The sequence below is a fragment of the Mobula hypostoma genome, chromosome 6, assembly GCF_963921235.1.
Source record: "Mobula hypostoma chromosome 6, sMobHyp1.1, whole genome shotgun sequence".
NCBI classification, from domain to species: domain Eukaryota; kingdom Metazoa; phylum Chordata; class Chondrichthyes; order Myliobatiformes; family Myliobatidae; genus Mobula; species Mobula hypostoma.
The window spans coordinates 134,430,056-134,447,418 of NC_086102.1; the positions used below are offsets into that span (position 1 = coordinate 134,430,056).

General features: G+C 37.7%; 1 protein-coding gene across 9 annotated transcripts in view; it reads right to left on the reverse strand.

The window, feature by feature from the left end:
* The window catches only part of hdac4 (histone deacetylase 4), a 494,468-nt gene that overhangs the window by 281,581 nt on the left and 195,524 nt on the right, over positions 1-17,363 (reverse strand). For 3 of the 9 annotated variants that reach the window (XM_063051786.1, XM_063051785.1, XM_063051790.1), the window contains exon 2: positions 5,044-5,115. The exons of the other annotated variants lie outside the window; for them this stretch is intronic. In XM_063051786.1, the coding sequence (XP_062907856.1) occupies positions 5,044-5,115 (72 nt within the window). The remainder of the gene's footprint in view (positions 1-5,043; positions 5,116-17,363) is intronic. 9 annotated transcript variants of the gene reach the window in all.

The window sequence follows — 17,363 nt, forward strand, 5'->3', positions numbered from 1 at the left end:
TGTTCTTTGTTGCATCTATCGCATCTCTATTGCTCACTGTTCATTAGAAGCATTATTCTGTTCTCTTGACATTCTCACAGCTTCTGCATAAGTGATCTTTCTTTTCACTCTCATTTCTTGAATTTTATTCTCCCGTCTAATAACCTCACACCCACTATATGCCGCGTTATGAGCTCCTCCTCCACAATTGCAGCATTTTGGCTGCACTCCTGTTCCGCACTTTCCATATTCACGATCACCCCCACATCCAGCACATCTCCTCTGCCTTTTACAGTTTTTAGCTATGTGTCCAAACCTTTGACAATTATAGCACCTCAATGGCTTTGGCAGATACACCCTTACTGGGTAACTCATGAAACCAAGGAACACCTTCCTTGGCACTCTTTATTCTTCAAATTCAATCAATACTATTTCACTTTCCTTTTTCACTCCCTCCTTTATTGTTTTCTGAACATTCATTATTTTTCCTCCTTTGATATTCCTCTTTAACTCCTCCATAGAGGGGGATGAAAAGATGGAGATGCGACACAACGCAGCGTGCGCAGCCTCTCCAGTGAATGATATCTGTATTTGTCAAATAGGATGCCGTGCACAATTCTGATTTGATGGAGACAGACGTGAGAAGCACAGAGGAACATCTGGAGAAACTTCTGAAATGCCCGCTTCGCGGCCGCTGCTAATGTGCGATTGAGAATCTCCGGAGGGGAAGGCCCTGAATCCTTGGCTTTGCCTGTTGCTTGGCGGCCAGGGCCAGGGTCAAAGTGCTCGGTGTCGGAGGCTCGAAGTTTTCGGACAGACTCAAGAGTCAGCTGTGGTCGGGTGCTTCCAGGGTGCTGCATTGGCAAGTTTGCAGCGCTGGAGGTTCATGGCAGGGAGAGTTTTCTTCCTTCTATCGTCTGCATGAGATGATGGGACTTTCGAGACTTCGAGACTTTTTTTTTTACTGTGCCCATGGTCTCTTTTTTATCAAATTATGGTATTGCTTTGCACTGTTGTAACTATATGTTATAATTATGTGTTTTTTGTCAGTTTTCTAGTCTTGGTCTGTCTTGTATTTCTGTGATATCACACTGGAGGAACATTGCATCATTTCTTAATGCATGCATTACTAAATGACAATAAACAAGGACTGCATGTCCTCATAATCTAATCTAATTTATACTCATTGGTACTCCTGTGATCACTCCTTTACAACCATTTCGTGCTCCCACCCTCTCTGTGTATTCCACCTTGCATTTTTCTATCTCTTTTAGCATGAGTACTTTCTCAAGTTGTTCGTCATTCGCACATCTTACCAACAGGTTGCCATCATTAAGGTCTTTTGCAAATACTATTTCCCTTATCTTATTTGCCACAGTTGTTGTTAGCACAAATGGGTTAATTTCCTTCATGTGTCCCTGAGCCTTCTCATTAAACCTAATTATGACAACACCTTCTCTCTGAACTTGTTGATCTTCCTTACTTTCAGAGCTCTCTCCACTGTCATTTCTTATTCTTTTATTCTCTTTGTCTCGGTTTTCATTCATCCATCCCCTCACTATCTCCTCATTCCCTTTATTTCTCCCTTCACAATAATCCATCTCTCCCCAGCTACCTACCTCTGATCCGAAATCCCTATCCCGCTCCTTCTCCACTCTTTCCCTCACCACCCCCCCCCAACTTTGTCCACCATTACCGGACCCACACGACCTCCTCCCAGCAATTTCCGCTCCTTCCCCACTCTCTTTCCCTCAACAAGTTCCAAACCACATTCACGCATGCGCCCACTCCAAAATCAGCCACTCCAGCCAAGCTCAATAGTTCAGCCACCAGAGCCCACAACCTGCCCAGTTCAGCCGCCAGCAGCTCCCAGCAATCGCCTGTCCACTCTCTGCAGCATTGTCATGACCTACGTAAATTATACTAGAATTAGAAGTAAAGGATACTACTTTCCAACTAAAGATAGAATAAAACCAAATATACTGAGCATTACCTTTGTTTAATTGGCAGTATCTGTACACGTAAATCAGAAACTTTAATCCCACCATTCTTCAACCACAGGTTGAGCTAGGAGTGCTGGTATGTTAAAGCTGCTATGTTCTGCTTCAGGCTAATGCAAAAGTTCCCGTGCTTTATTCAAGAACAACTTGCATTTGTTAAAGCAACCTTAAAACAACAAAAGGTGCTGTATATGAGTATTATAACACAAAACTGAAGCATAGGAAATTTAAAGAGCATCCTAAATGGAGGAAAAAATGAAGTTTAGAGCTAGAGCCTCAGCAGCAATAAATAATTACCAATAATGCAATCATTATATTTGAGGGTGATTGAACTGGAGATGACAAAATATAAAGGGTTACAAAGGATTAATAAATTTAAAAGCCAGACACTTGTTAACCAAGATCGGGAAGTACAAGAATGCTGGGAAAACAGAACTTGGTGCATTTACTTGGCCAGTAGTAGATGGTTGCGTCAGCAAATGAACTGCGGCACTGTTGGGTCATGCAATGTTAAGAGAACATTCATACTGATGAGTTGCATAGGTGGTCCAAAGTTTACCTCAAAACAATTTGTGAAAGAAAAAGTTTTGTCTCCTCCCTTTAACAGTATGGAAAACAATTTATCCACAGAACCAATCATGTACTTTTCATGGGATTTAACTGTTATCTAGATTGGCCACCATATTTGCCTTCATGACAGTAACTGTGTGTGTCACTGGATTGTAAAGGATCTGTAACTAATGAAACAGAATATTGCCATAGTAAAAAGTCAGCATTCTTAAGAAAATTATGAAATTCAAACTCAATTCTATTGGGTCAGTTCAGTAAATAGAAGGTACAAAGCCATTTATGAATTTGACAGCATTAAATTAAAAGAAATTTTTAAATATTTAAGATACAGTTTTAAATATAATTTAATCACTTGCTTATTGAATTATATTAACACTGAAATATTTCATGATCTGGAAGAATGTAACCCCTCTCCAAACAGAGCTTTTAAATGAAGCTTCACAGCACCATAAGTTGAATTCAAAAGCTTGAGGATAAAAAGAACACGTTCAACTAGATGCTGGTTAAGCTGTGGAGTGCCCAAACACGCTAGACCAATGTTTGATAAAATGGAAAATAATTTCTACAGCAGAGCTCATTATGGCAACTAACTGTCAAGAATAATACTTAAAGGCATGTTATGGAGAACAAGTCACAGCAGAGTCAAACATATGCAAGAAAGAGCTTAGAATATTGGAATAAAACTATTTAATTTACAAAAATGATTTGAGTATAAAACAGTAGTAGACTATTCATGTTCCATGCTTTGATTGCTCCAGTTCACTGACACAATATTTGCATGTTTTAGATTTAAATTGCGGGGCCTGTTTTAGTGGCAGATGAAGATACCAGTTAGAAAAGTGAACTGATGGTCAATGAAAGAAACATTAGGAAGAGCAAATTCTAAAGCCAAACAAATAAATTAACTTTTTCATGCCAAATTTTAAGATTTAATGCTTATGCGCCAGTAAATTTTCAGTAAAATAATTACTTAATTATACACCTGGAAATTAACTTTTTCTAGAAACTTCTGAAAAAAAAAAATCAAGATACTTTTATTTAATCATCAGCAGCAAAGAGAAATAGGAAAGGCAGGGAGAAAGTGTGGAAAGGAAGGGTTAAGAGCTGATGGGGTGCAAGGGAACCCGATAGCTTCTTTTCTAAAAAAAACAATTTTTTCATCTCTTCATATTAAATGAAATAGTCTCATATTTTCCCACACAATACTCCACTGCCACCTTCTTGACATATTAGTTGAGGGATAAGCACTGGCCAAGATTCCAGTAATAAAAGGCCTGCAGAATAGTACCATGGCATATTTTATGTTAACCTGAGAAGTTTAACATCTCTTTCTAGAAACACACCCTTAGGCGGTATAGTCATTCTTCAGCCCAAGCCTGAAGTGTTGGCCTAAATTTTTGTGTACATGGCCTTACAGCGAGATTTCAATCCATAACTCCTGACTTGGAGCCAAGAATGTTATCAATGGAGCCATAATTACAATACAGAGAACTACACAACTCTGAAAGAGACTGTGGAAAATCCAATCCCTGCTTCCCATTCTACATGTCCATACATCTTTACTGACTTCCTCACAAGTTTCTTCAGATAGTTACGTACAGACAGAAGCTATCCTTTCCTAGTCATTGACATACATTTTAAATATACTATATATTCTACTGCTATTAATTTCCCATTTAACTGTATCACTGGTTACATCCTCCAAGACTACTAAAATTTGAATGCCTCATTCACACAAAAAAACTTTATAAAAAGTTGACTTATTTAAAATTACTTTGAAAGTATGATTTTATGTACGATTTACATTGAGGGGAGTGGTGGGGAAGAGGGAGAATAGTGAAATAAACTTTTGCACAGCCTTGACTCAGCCTCAAGCTCCAAGAATCACAAAACTTCATCAGCACTGTAGAAACATTTCTGCTTTGACACAATTGTTAAGTTTTCTGTGTTTTCACAATTAAATTGTTTTTGTAAATTGCAACATTCTTTTGTCATACAATATGAAACATAAAACATGTTGCAATTATGAGATACTTCAATGAAAATCTCTCCAAAAAGTTATTTTTAAAACTGCAGCTCTACATCCTAGATGCAGCATAAAGAGAAACAAAGCTTTAAAAAATGACTCAAGCCTTTTTGCTAGTCTGAGGATAGTCCATCAGTTCAATTGTACATAAAATAACTTACGTTACAAGATAACTTCCTAACTGAGCAGATCCACCAAACTTGTTGCTGCCTTTGTTGCTGTGTATGATAACATTAGTAATTTGCTAGAAATTACCAATTATCTGTGAATTACTGCATTAAAAGGACAGCAAACAGAGGCATCGCCCATTTAAAGAACGACATTAGTAATATTTAAGAATTTTTAAATTTTAGGTAATAGAAATGGCACTACTTTATTTTTTTTTGTTAGCAACACATAAAAGGCAGCTCATGATTTAATTTTATTTGAAATTTTTATCTTATTCTGAAAGATCTGATCGCCTCTTACCAGTGCTGGGCATGTGATTCACTCTTGAGGGAGTCAACAACTCAACTGACTGGTCTCGACCGGAAAGTCCATCTGTAAGTGAAAATAATTCAGTCTCGTAAATAGTCTGCTGCATCTGCCGTAGCTGAAAAATAAACTCAGTTCCAGGATGGCCTTTTCCAGCAAGGGTGCAGTGAAGTTTACATGCATATTTCGGTTAATATACAGTATTCATTTCAGTGTGTTTACAGTATTACATTTTGTTTGAAAACTATGCCCAATGAACAACTTTATTTGACAAACTCTGAAAATTCTTTGTCAATCTTTTACTGGACACAAAAGGGCTACACAAAATTAATTTTCAGATGATACATCGACAATGGAACCCGCTGTTGAGAGAAACATAGTCTGGGAGGTGGCAGCTAAAAATAAATGGAGCACTGAAGGAGATTAAAATGCAGAAACTCAAGAGGTACACCGGTATGCAAGGACTTGAGACCAGTACAAATCAGCTCCATTGCTGTTCTGGCCATGTCATTCAATAAAGCAGTCTGCTAACAAAATACACCAAAATAAATCTTGTTTTGAAAGTTACTTTATTAATGTACGAGTTGTGCACTACAATTCCCATGTCTACCCGCATAATATTCCATTTTGCATTCCCTACTTATTGGGGAGAATTCAAAGTTTCAAATTTACAAATTAAAAAATCTGTTCATATAAACTTTTCTGACTCTACACTGGTTACATTGACCAATGGCAAAACTGTCACCCACTTGTTTTGAGAGTTACCTCCCATCGATCAGAAAGATCAGTTTCACATTCTCTTTTGCATTCTTTTAAGGGGAACGGTGCTTCTTTTGATTTGCCGTTTTTTGAAAGGAAGTATAGAAAAGTCATAAACAATTGTGCGGCTAATTACTGATGTCCGGTTAGACTTAATCTATGGAGAATTAAAGGGGGGAGGGTTTGGGTGAGAGGGAGGAAGGCTTTAGTTATCTTGACAAACAACAAAAGCTTCTAGCTGTTGATATGTGGCTGAGATCCACAGTAATTGGAGCTTTTTGGTATCACTTAAGCTGACACAGAAATCAGTGTCCACTAAACACCCAATAGGGTTGTAGAAATGGAATTGAAATTTAAAAAAGGGTCTGAATAGAGAAGTGCTGCACAACTGCTATCTCCATACGGAGTTGCTTACAGTAACTCCAGTCCACTGCAAACACTCAGCAGACAGCTAGGAGAATGTATCCAAATGTATCCACACATTGCAACTGCACCAAATTCTCAACATCTACAGCAATTTGGCTTCAATAACTGTAAATGATGCAATACATTTTCTTTAAAGTTGCAGAATCTTTCAGCTGACTGAAATTTCCTTTCACATGCTCGCCTCACTTGTTCTGACAACTCTTTTCTAGGGATCATGGTAGAAAAATCCAACTCCAGTACTTAATTCAGTGTTTTGCTCCCCTCAGAAAGCTCCTCAATTCTCATGCATTAATGACGCAGTCTGTGAGGAAATGACCCAATTTTATTCAATTCTTTTGAATAAAGTCATTGTACATTCTACAGTCAAAGAAGCAATGCTCAGTTTGGCTCTGGCAAAGTCAAGCTCCGATGCCATATCATTTACATTCAAATACTGCCGGAGAAGGAAAACAATTGAATACTCATTCAGTTTAGCAGTGATGTTGAATTTTTGAAGAGCACTCAACATTTTTTACATAAAACTTTATGCAATCTGCATTAATGTGTATGTATTCTTTAAAAAAAATGCCTAGGTTGAATAACTTTTTCCAGTCCAAAAGTGCTCTGGAGAATTAACTTTTCATAAACAAGAGAAAACCCACTCCCATATTTTGTGTACTTTTGGAATAAAAATGATAAACAACTTTTCATATAGGCACAGAAATTCCCTTGTTCAAGGAGAAGCACAGTTTCTCCCAGAGCCTTTTACGTGTGCATGTACCATTTAGTAAATTAATGTTATGCTACTTATATGCTTGAACTGACAGGGTCTGAAAAGAATGGCTTACAAACTCCCTGTTTAAGATAAATTCCCTCGTGTCAAAAAATAGCTGTGCATGGCCATCCATAGTGCCATTAACAAACAGATAATAATTTACACTTTCACATCACACCCAAATTGTCAGCAGTCATTACCACCTTTATGGTAAAGTATTAAAATAGGACTGATCCTATATATGGAGGCGTTTAATATACTTGGCTTGTTGAAATTAACTAAAATCAATTTTGGAGTGGTGGCAAAAATTCCATTGCCAAATTGCCATTATGACATCCTTACAATTGAAGTTTAAAGAAATATTTCACAAACTAACTTACTCCTCATACATAGAGTTTTAATTTGCATGCCAAAGATAGTAATAAAGTACATATATGATGGATAAAGTACAAAGAGATGAGTGTAAATGCAACTTGGTGGCAAATGGTTTTGTATTTTGCCCTGTTTAAAATCCAATTTTTTCCAAAAATGGGACCATGGCTCAAATGACACAGAAATTAACATTTAAAACATACCATCTGTATTTTAATTATACTATTACATTAGTAAAACTGAGAAGTGATTAATATTGCCATTCATGAATCAGCAGCCAGAACTATAAAGGTACATTAACAAATGACAGTTCTTTTCCATATAAGGTCACAAATAGACAAAGGCAAGAGGATAGATGTTAGGATGGATGACTGAAAGCTTAGTCAAATGATTTTCAGAAGTGCTCACAGCTCAAAAATTATAGACTTAAGTTCAAATGTGAGTTATCCGTCACACCATGGCTGACTGCAACATATTCTTTTCATCCGTTTAGTAGTCCTAAGCAGTAATATTTGATGATTTCCTTCACAGCTACATGCAAAGAGTTGCCACTTTCCAGAGCCTTTATAGCCAGTAGCTTCCCCACCATTGAGGAAATCTTTAAAAGGTGATGCCAGACTTCTGGTTGGCAGCCACATGGAGTAGTCGCAGACAGCGGGTGCTCCGTCCTACTTTTTATCTCCACACTCCTTCTTTCCCCTTTTCTCATACCAAACTGTTGGACATTTTGCTCTTCACCCTGCCTATGTCTATGTGGACTTCACAGTAACCTCAAAGAGTACTAAATTCGGGGAAAAAGGCGATTCAGCGGCTGGCTTGATAGTAGAGCTAACTCCACGCTACTAAACCAACACCATGAGACGTTAGTGGCCGAATTTAAATCTTCTTTCAGCCTGCTGGAAATGAAACTCAACCAAATCCAATGCAAAGTGGAGGACCACAGCCAACACCAATCCTCTCTCAAGCTTGCTACGGATGACCTGAGCCAGCACGTCAGTGAGCTGGAAAACATCTGCTCCTTTTACGTGGAAACAATATCAAGCTAATGGCTAAAGTTACTGTCCTAGAGGGCCAGAGCAGATGGCAGAACCTACGCATCCTGGGCCTGCCGGAATCTATTGAAGGCGGGCATTCTACTGAATTTTTTGCTAGTCTGCTTTGTGAGATCTTCGGGAAGGAGACGCTCCCATCCCCGCCGGAGATTGATAGAGCCCACCGTTCACTAGCAGCTAAACCAGCCCCAGGACAGAGACCGTGCCCGGTCATTTTTCGCCTGCACGGCTCCATATCACACTTCCCAGCGGTGACAAGAAGTGGCTACGCTCGGAAGACGAAACACGGAAATGCATCGACAGCCTTCCCACTACATCGAATTCTTCAAAAAAATACATTTCTCCCACACCCTCTGCCAGGTAACGCTAGCAGTGCTTGGATAGTGAGGTCTGGTCTGACTTGTCCGGGTTAGGTACTGACGACCATGATAGGTGGAACAATATTCACTCTGACTGCTCTTTTGAGAGAGCATTTCCTTTTACCTTCAATTCAGTGAACTCTACAACCTTTCATGGGAAGAGCACTGGGTAAAATCTGTTTATTTTTATTTTCTTCTTTCCAATATTTTTATTAGTTTCTACTTAGAAGAATACAGAGTACAAGAAAGTATATATAAAAGGTGAAAAAAGATTTTAAAACTACCAATTACATTACATCTATTCATAACAACAATCTCATTACCCCGTATTCATGTAAGTTAATCAATAGTTATATTGAAATACACTAATTTATTACAAAAAAAAGAATCTAACCTCTACCAAGACCGAAGCTGTTTATTAAGGAGAAAAAGGTAAGTATCTTCTCATATAATAAAAAATAATAAAAGCCAACATCTGAATTTAAACAACAAATTAAAGGTTTTGAAAATAATTCAGAAAAGGTCCCCACAATGTTTGAAAGTCTTGACAAAATTCAGAAATTGAACAACGAATCTTTTCTAAATCTAAGCATAACATCGCATAACCAATGGTAGGATGGTAGGAGGAAAAACATCCTTCCATTTAAACAAAAGTGCCCTCCTAGCTATAAGAGAGCTAAAGGCCAAAATATGTAAATCAGATGTCTTCAGCTTCATATCTTGTCCTGCAACGATACCAATTAGGGCCGTCAGAGGATTAGGCTTAAAATTGACTTTAAAAAGTAAAGAAAAAGTTTGAAAAATGTCCTTCCAATATTTTTCAAGACTCGGACAAGTCCAAAACATATGAATTGATGAAGCATCTCCATTATTACATCTGTCACAGTAGGGCGTTATATCCAAATAAAAACGAGATAGCTTATCATTAGGTCATATGAGCTCTATGTACCACTTTAAGTTGTATGAGGGAATGGCAAGCACAAAACAATGAAGTATTAACCAGTTTAAAAATTTTATTCCCAGTTTCCTTAGATATTGATGTCTGTAAATCTTGTTCCCAGAGATTCTTAATTTTGTCCAAACGAACATTCCTCATCTCCAGTAACATGCCATAAATATTAGATATTGAACATTATGAAAAGGTGTCAAATTGAAAATTACATCTAGTAAGTTCTTATCTGAGCTTATAGGAAATGTGCATAATTGAGATCTTAGAAAGTCTCTGATTTATAAATATCTACAAAAGTGAGTTTTGGGTAAGCTATATTTAGCTGACAATTGCTCAGATGAAAAAAGATTTCCCCCAACAAACAGATCCCAAAAACATTTAATACCCAACCTGTCCCATTCTTTAAAATCTAAATCAGTCATGGAGGGTTTAAAAAAAAGTTAGAATAAGTGGGACTTGAAAGGGAAAATCTCAATAAACCAAAGTGTTTTCTAAATTGTATCCAGATCCTCAGAGTATGTTTAACTTTTAAATTATTAGTTAGTTTACTTACAAATAAAGGAAGTGAGGACCCAAGAAGAGAAATAATAGAAGATTTATTAACAGAGTTAGCTTCTAAAGAAACCCATACCAGACAGTCTACATGATTAATCTAACATAGCCAAAACGTAAGATATCATATATTAACTGCTCAGTAATAAAACCTAAAATTAGGTAAGGCTAAACCTCCGGAATTTTTAAATATTTGAAGATGAACTTTATTTAATCGAGGACGTTTATTTTTCCATTAATAAGAGGACAAAATAGAATCAAGAGAGTCAAAAAAGGATTTAGGAATAAAAACGGGTAAAGCCTGAAAAAGATATGCATATTTAGGTAGAATGTTCATTTTAATAGAATTAATTCATCCAATCAACAATATTGAAAGAGATGACCAATTTAATGTAATCCTTTTTACATGGTTCAATAAAGTAAGAAAGTTTTCTTTAAACACCTGTTTGTTCTTCGGGCAAGACGAGGGGAGGTGGTGTCTGCCTACTGATCAACACTGGATGGTGCTCAGACACAGTTGCTCTGACAAGCTCCTGCAGCCCGGACCTGGAACACCAGTCGGTGAAGTGTCGTCTCTACTATCTGCCACAGGAATTCACCTCGGTCATACTGACAGCAGTCTACATTCCCCACTAGGCAGACGTGGAGTGTGCTCTGAACATACTGTATGCCAACATCAGTGAACTTGAGACCAGGTATCCGGAGGCTTTGCTCATTACAGCCAGGGACTTTAACCAGGCCAACCTCAGAAAGGTGCTGCCAAAGTTATACCAACATGTCTGCTGCCCCACTAGAGGCCCGAATATACTTGTCAAGGATGCCTACCGTTCTGTCCCACGACCTCACTTCGGAAAATCGGACCATCAGGCCATACTCCTCCTCCCGGCTTACAAACAGAAACTGAAGCGGGAGGTCACGGTGTCAAAAGTAGTGTCGCGTTGGACGGAGGAAACGGATGAGGTCTTCCATGACTGCTTTGAATCGGTGGACTGGTTAGTATTCAAGGACTCAGCAGCTAACCTTGATGAGTATGCCTCAGCTATCACAGACTTTATTTGGAAATGCACGGAGGACTGTGTGTCTTGCAAGACGATCCGGGTCTTCCCTAACCGGAAACCTTGGATGAATTATGAGGTCAAGTCCCTTTTAAAGGCTAGAGCTGCAGCTTTTAGGTCCGGGGATACCAGTCGCTACACGGAATCCAGGCGTGAACTCCGGAAAACCATTAAGGGCGCCAAGAGGCAATATCGAGCCAAGTTGGAAGCCCAGGCTAACCAAAGGGATGCCAATAGACTATGGCAGGGTCTAAATGAGATCACTGGGCGCAAAGAAAAGGCTGGGAATATCAATAACTGTGGCGCTTCTCTTCCTGACAAACTTAACGTATTCTACGCAAGATTCGAACAGAAGAGGAGCATCCCACTCCCTCCAGATGAACCGGATCTGGTGGCATCGAGATTCATTGTCACCGAGGAGGACGTTAGAAAGGCCTTCCTGAAGATAAATCCAAGGAAGGTGACGGGCCCAGATAGCATCCCAGGATGGGTTCTCTGGGCCTGTGCAAGCGAGCTAGCTGGAGTGTTTGCTGACATCTTCAACTGCTCCTTGCTTCAGTCTAAGATCCCCTCATGTTTTAAGAAGGTAACGATAATCCCAGTGCCGAAGAAGAGCAGGGTGGCATGCCTGAATGACTATCGACCTGTGGCTCTGACATCAATTGCTATGAAGTGCTTCGAGTGATTGGTTTTGGCACACATCAACCACAGCCTACCGGTCAACCTCGACGCTTTGCAATTCGCCTACCAGAGCAACAGGTCAATGACAGATGCCATCTCTCTGGCCCTACATTCCTCCTTAGAAAACCTGGAGAATAAAGACGTGTACGCAAGGCTCCTTTTCATTGACTACAGCTCTGCCTTTAATACCATCGTTCCAAATAAACTGATTCCTAAGCTCCAGAACCTGGGCCTTAGCACTCAGATCTGCAGCTGGATCTTCACCTTCCTCACAGGCAGGACCCAGGCTGTAAAAATAGGGGACAAGCTCTCCTCTACAATCACTCTGAGCACTGGTGCCCCACAAGGCTGTGTACTCAGCCCCCTGCTGTACTCACTGTACACCCATGATTGTGTAACCAAGTTTCCATCGAACTCAATATACAAGTTTGCTGATGACACAACAATTGTAGGCCGTATCACATGTAATGATGAGTTTGAGTACAGAGAGGAAATTAAGAACCTAGTGGCATGGTGCGAAGACAATGACCTATCCCTCAACGTCAGCAAGACAAAGGAATTGGTTGTTGACTTCAGAAGGAGTAGTGTACCGCACAACCCAATTTACATCGGGGGTGCGCAAGTGGAACAGGTCAAAAGCTTTAAGTTCCTCAGGGTCAATATCACAAATGACCTGATTTGGTCCAACCAACTGGAGTTCACTACCAAGAAGACCCACCAGCACCTTTATTTCCTGAGAAAACTACAGAAATTTGGCCTATCCCCTAAAACCCTCACTGATTTTTACAGATGCACCGTAGAAAGCATTCTTTGAGGGTGCATCACAACCTGGTATGGAAGTTGTCCTGTCCAAGACCGAAAGAAGCTGCAGAAAATCGTGAACACGGTGCAGCACATCACACAAACCAATCTTCCGTCCGTGGACTCACTTTACAGCGCACGCTGTCGGAGCAGTGCTGCCAGGATAATCAAGGACACGACCCACCCAGCTAACACACTTTTCGTCCCTCTTCCCTCCGAGAGTAGGTTCAGGAGCTTGAAGACTCGTACGGCCTGATTTGGGAACAGTTTCTTTCCAACTGTGATAAGACTGCTGAACAGATCCTGACCCAGATCTGGGCCGTACCCTCCAAATATCCGGACTTGTCTCTCAGTTTTTTTGCACTACTTTACATCCCATTTTTCTATTTTCTATTTATGATTTATAATTTAAATTTTTAATATTTACTAATTTTAACTATTTTTAATATCTTTAATATTTAATATTTGTAATCCAGGGAGTGTGAAGTGCAGAATCAAATATCACTGTGATGATTGTACGTTCTAGTACCAATTGTTTGGCGACAATAAAGTATGAAGTATAATTCTTAGTGACTTTTACACCCAAATAAGTAAATTGATTCCTTACGATTTTAAAAGGGAGATTAGTATTAATTGATACCAAATTATTTAAAGAAAATAACGCACTCTTATGTAGGTTCAATTTATATCCTGAAAACTGGCTAAAACGGGAGAGTAAAGAAAGTACGCAAGGTAACAAGATCTCAACATTAGAGATAAAAAGCAATATATGATCAGCGTAAAGCCAGATTTTGTGAGTAATACCTATCCTTAAAATACCACAGATATCATTAGATTCACAAAAAGCAATAGCTAGGGGTTCTAAAGCTAAATCAAAGAGCAAAGGACTCAACGGACAACCTTGTCTAGTTCTGCGGTGAAGTTTAAATGGTTTGGAATTTTGAAAATTAGTAAGAACCTGAGCAGAAAGAGATAGATAAAGTAATTTAATCCATTGAATAAAATCTGGTCCAAAATTAAATTTTTGTAAGGTTTTAAATAAATAATTCCATTCAACCCGATCGAAGGCCTTCTGAGCATCTGAGGATATCACACCTTCCGATATTTCCTGAGAAGGAGAGTAAATAACACTTAATACACAGCGTATATTAAAATAGGAATGTCGGTTTTTAATAAATCCAGTCTGATCATCAGAAATAATAGAAGGTAAAATATTTTCAATCCTATGAGCCAGAACTTTAGAAAGGATTTTAGTATCAACATTGAGTAATGAAATTGGTCTATACGAAGAGCTTTCAGTTGGGTTCTTGTTCTTTTTTAGGATAAGCGAAATAGAAGCTTTATTGAAAGATTGAGGCAAGCTACCCAATTTGAAAGAATCCAAAAACACTAAGTGTAACTGCGGTATAATTAATGAGGAAAAAGTCTTATAAAATTCTCCAGAAAATCCATCTAGACCCGGAGCCTTCCCCGAGTGTAATGAACGTATAACCTTGGCAATTTCCTCATAAGAAATGGGTTGATCCATCTGTTTGCAATTATCTGCAGAAAGTGCAGGGATATTTAATTGATCTAGAAAATTATTCATTACAGTACTATTTTTAGGGGAATCAGAACTATAAAGTTTATCATATATTTCAGAGTGATCATTTGTCCTATCACCATAGGTTTTACAAATTTCTTTAATTTGTTGTTTAACTATAGAAGTTTTTAATTGGTTGGCCAATACTTTGCCTGCTATATCTCCATGAATGTAAAATTCAGTTTTATCTTTAAGAAGTTGAGTTTCAATTGGATATGTTAACAGAAGATCATATTTAGTTTTAACTTCAACATGTCTTTTATATAAAACAGGATCTGGAGCTATAGCATATTTTTGATCTAATAGTTTCAATTGATTGGCTAATTCAGTTCTTTCTTTATTAGCTTTATTCTTAACACTCGCAGTATAAGAAAAAATTTGTCCTCTAATATAGGCCTTGAAAGTATCCCATACAATAAGATTGGAAGCCTCTTCCTTTTTATTCTCTTCAAAAAAGAAAATAATATGCCTCTCTAGAAATTTTAAAAACTCCTTATCAGATAACAAAGTTGTATTAAAATGCCAAAATCTGTTTGTTTGAGGAAGACCAGGGAGATTTTAAAGATAGAAATACAGAAGCATGATCCGAGACACCAATCTCTTTATATTCACAGGAACGAACTGATGAAATCATTTGACTATCGATAAAAAAAATCAATCCTGGAATATGTATGATGGACATGGAAAAAAAATGAGTACTCCCTATCTAAAGGATATAAAAAGTGCCAAACATCAACAATACCACACTTCAATAAAAAAAGATTGAATAAACAAAGCTGATTTATTAAGAGACGCTGGTTAGAAGATGATCGGTCTAAAATTGGGTCTAGCCAACAGTTAAAATCTCCTCCCATCACCACAGAATAAAGACTGTTAAATAAATTCTGGTAAGAATGAAAAAAAATGCTCAAAGAATCCTGAATAATCTACATTTGGGGCATACACATTGGCAAATACTATTAATTTATTATCTAGTTTTCCTGAGACTATAACAAAACATCCATTGGTATCAGACACTACTTTACATTGGACAAAGGAAAGAATCTATAAGAATCGAAACTCCTCTAGATTTGGTGACAAAGTCCATTCCAATGGCTAAAAAAAAGTAAATTATCACATTTGCGTATGTGAGTTTCTTGTAAGAAAATAATAGGGACCTTAAATTTCCTAATATAAGCAAAAATCTTATTACGTTTAACAGGGTGATTTAACCCTTTCACATTAAAACTGAGTAAATTAATAGTTTGGTCCATTTTTAATATTATTTAAAGGAAGGGTTAAAATGTAAGTTAAAACCAACCCATAAACCTTGAGTAATGGTAACCAAGCAACAAGTTGGCTAAAAATTTGGAAACAGCTTCTGAGGAAAAAAACCAGACCCCCGCCCACCTCCCAAAGAAAGAAAGCCAACCAATTGAAAGCCAGCATCTACAACTACGGACAACCCCCCCAAAAAACCTGGTGATTGCTCCAATTAGTTTCAAGGTTATTTATATTCCAACCTAGACAAAACAATACCCAAACAAGAAATTCAATTCTCGTTTATCAAAAATACAGTATTAAAAAATACAAAAGGAAATTAGTTACAAAGGTTTACCAAAAGTAAAGGATGCAATTATTCATACAGGAAGACATTAAACATTAATCTTGTATCGTCATGAAAAAGCAGACTAAGCAGTTAGCCTTCAAATTTAAAAAATCTTTGTGCTTCAGCATTCAAATGAAACCATTCGAAGGATCCATCTTAATGAGATTCTCAGTCAAACTGGGTAGACAGGGGATGGCTTGAAACCCTTGTTAAAAAAAAATCCAACAAAGCTTGTTTAAACTTAGCACGTTCCTGCATAACTTCTAACAAATAACCTTCGAGAATCTTAATATTCCAACTTATAAATAATCATGCCCCTTCGACAGGATCCGCGAATTAAAAGTTTCTCATTTAATCTTGTTTCTTCATGTAAAGACAAATTAAACAGCTGGCCTTCGGATTTTAAAAACCTTTGTGCTTCAACAGTCGAACGAAGCCATTTGAAAGATCCATCTTTAAGTGTGATTCTGAGTCGAGCTGCGTAGCAAAGGGAAGGCTTGAAACCCTTGTTAAAAAAACACGGACATAATTTTTTGAACTTAGCATGTTCCTGCATGACCTCAGGCGAGTAATCTTCGACAATTCTAATCTGACGATCATTATAGTCAATCAAGCACCTTCGATGAGATTCACGAATTAACAGTTCCTTTGTTTTAAATTCATGAAAACAGATTATTATTGATCTTGGTCTACCTCCCTTAAGAGGTCTAAACACAGGAGATCTGTGAACTCGATCAATCACAGGCAAAGACGTCAAAATTTCCAGAAATAATTCTTGCAAAAAGTTTGCAAAAAATTCCATAGGATGATTACCTTCCATTAATTCTTCGAGACCCAGAACCCGTAGGTTGTTTTTTCTGCTTCTATTTTCTAGGTTGATCATCTTCTGTCTTAACTTTTCCTTAGACTTCGATTGCTTTTCACAAAGCTTTTGCAATTCATCTACTTCTGTTTCCAGAGACGACAAAATTGCTTCATTATTTTTTATACATTTATCGTGTTCATTAAGAATTTATTGAATAGAATCCAATTTACCATCCATTTGTTTAAATTCAGAGCTGAATTGTTGAAGCTTCTCAGAGGTTTCTCGTGTATGACTTTGCAGCAAATACATAATAGAATCCGAAAAAGCAGGGAGCTCATCCTTTTTAGTACCTCTAGCACTCCTTCCAGTCATATTGAAAGAATATCACACTTAATAAAGAAGTTTCAAGACAGGTTAGAAATAGTAAAATAATTAGAGTTGGAGCAATGGCAGATTGCTGTTACTCCATCAGCCACCACCAAGAAAATCATATTTTCTTCAAATATCAGTTTATATTTCTTTTTTATGGTTCATTTTTCAGAGCCATGTTTAATAAACTATGGGGGAATTGTTTTGTCT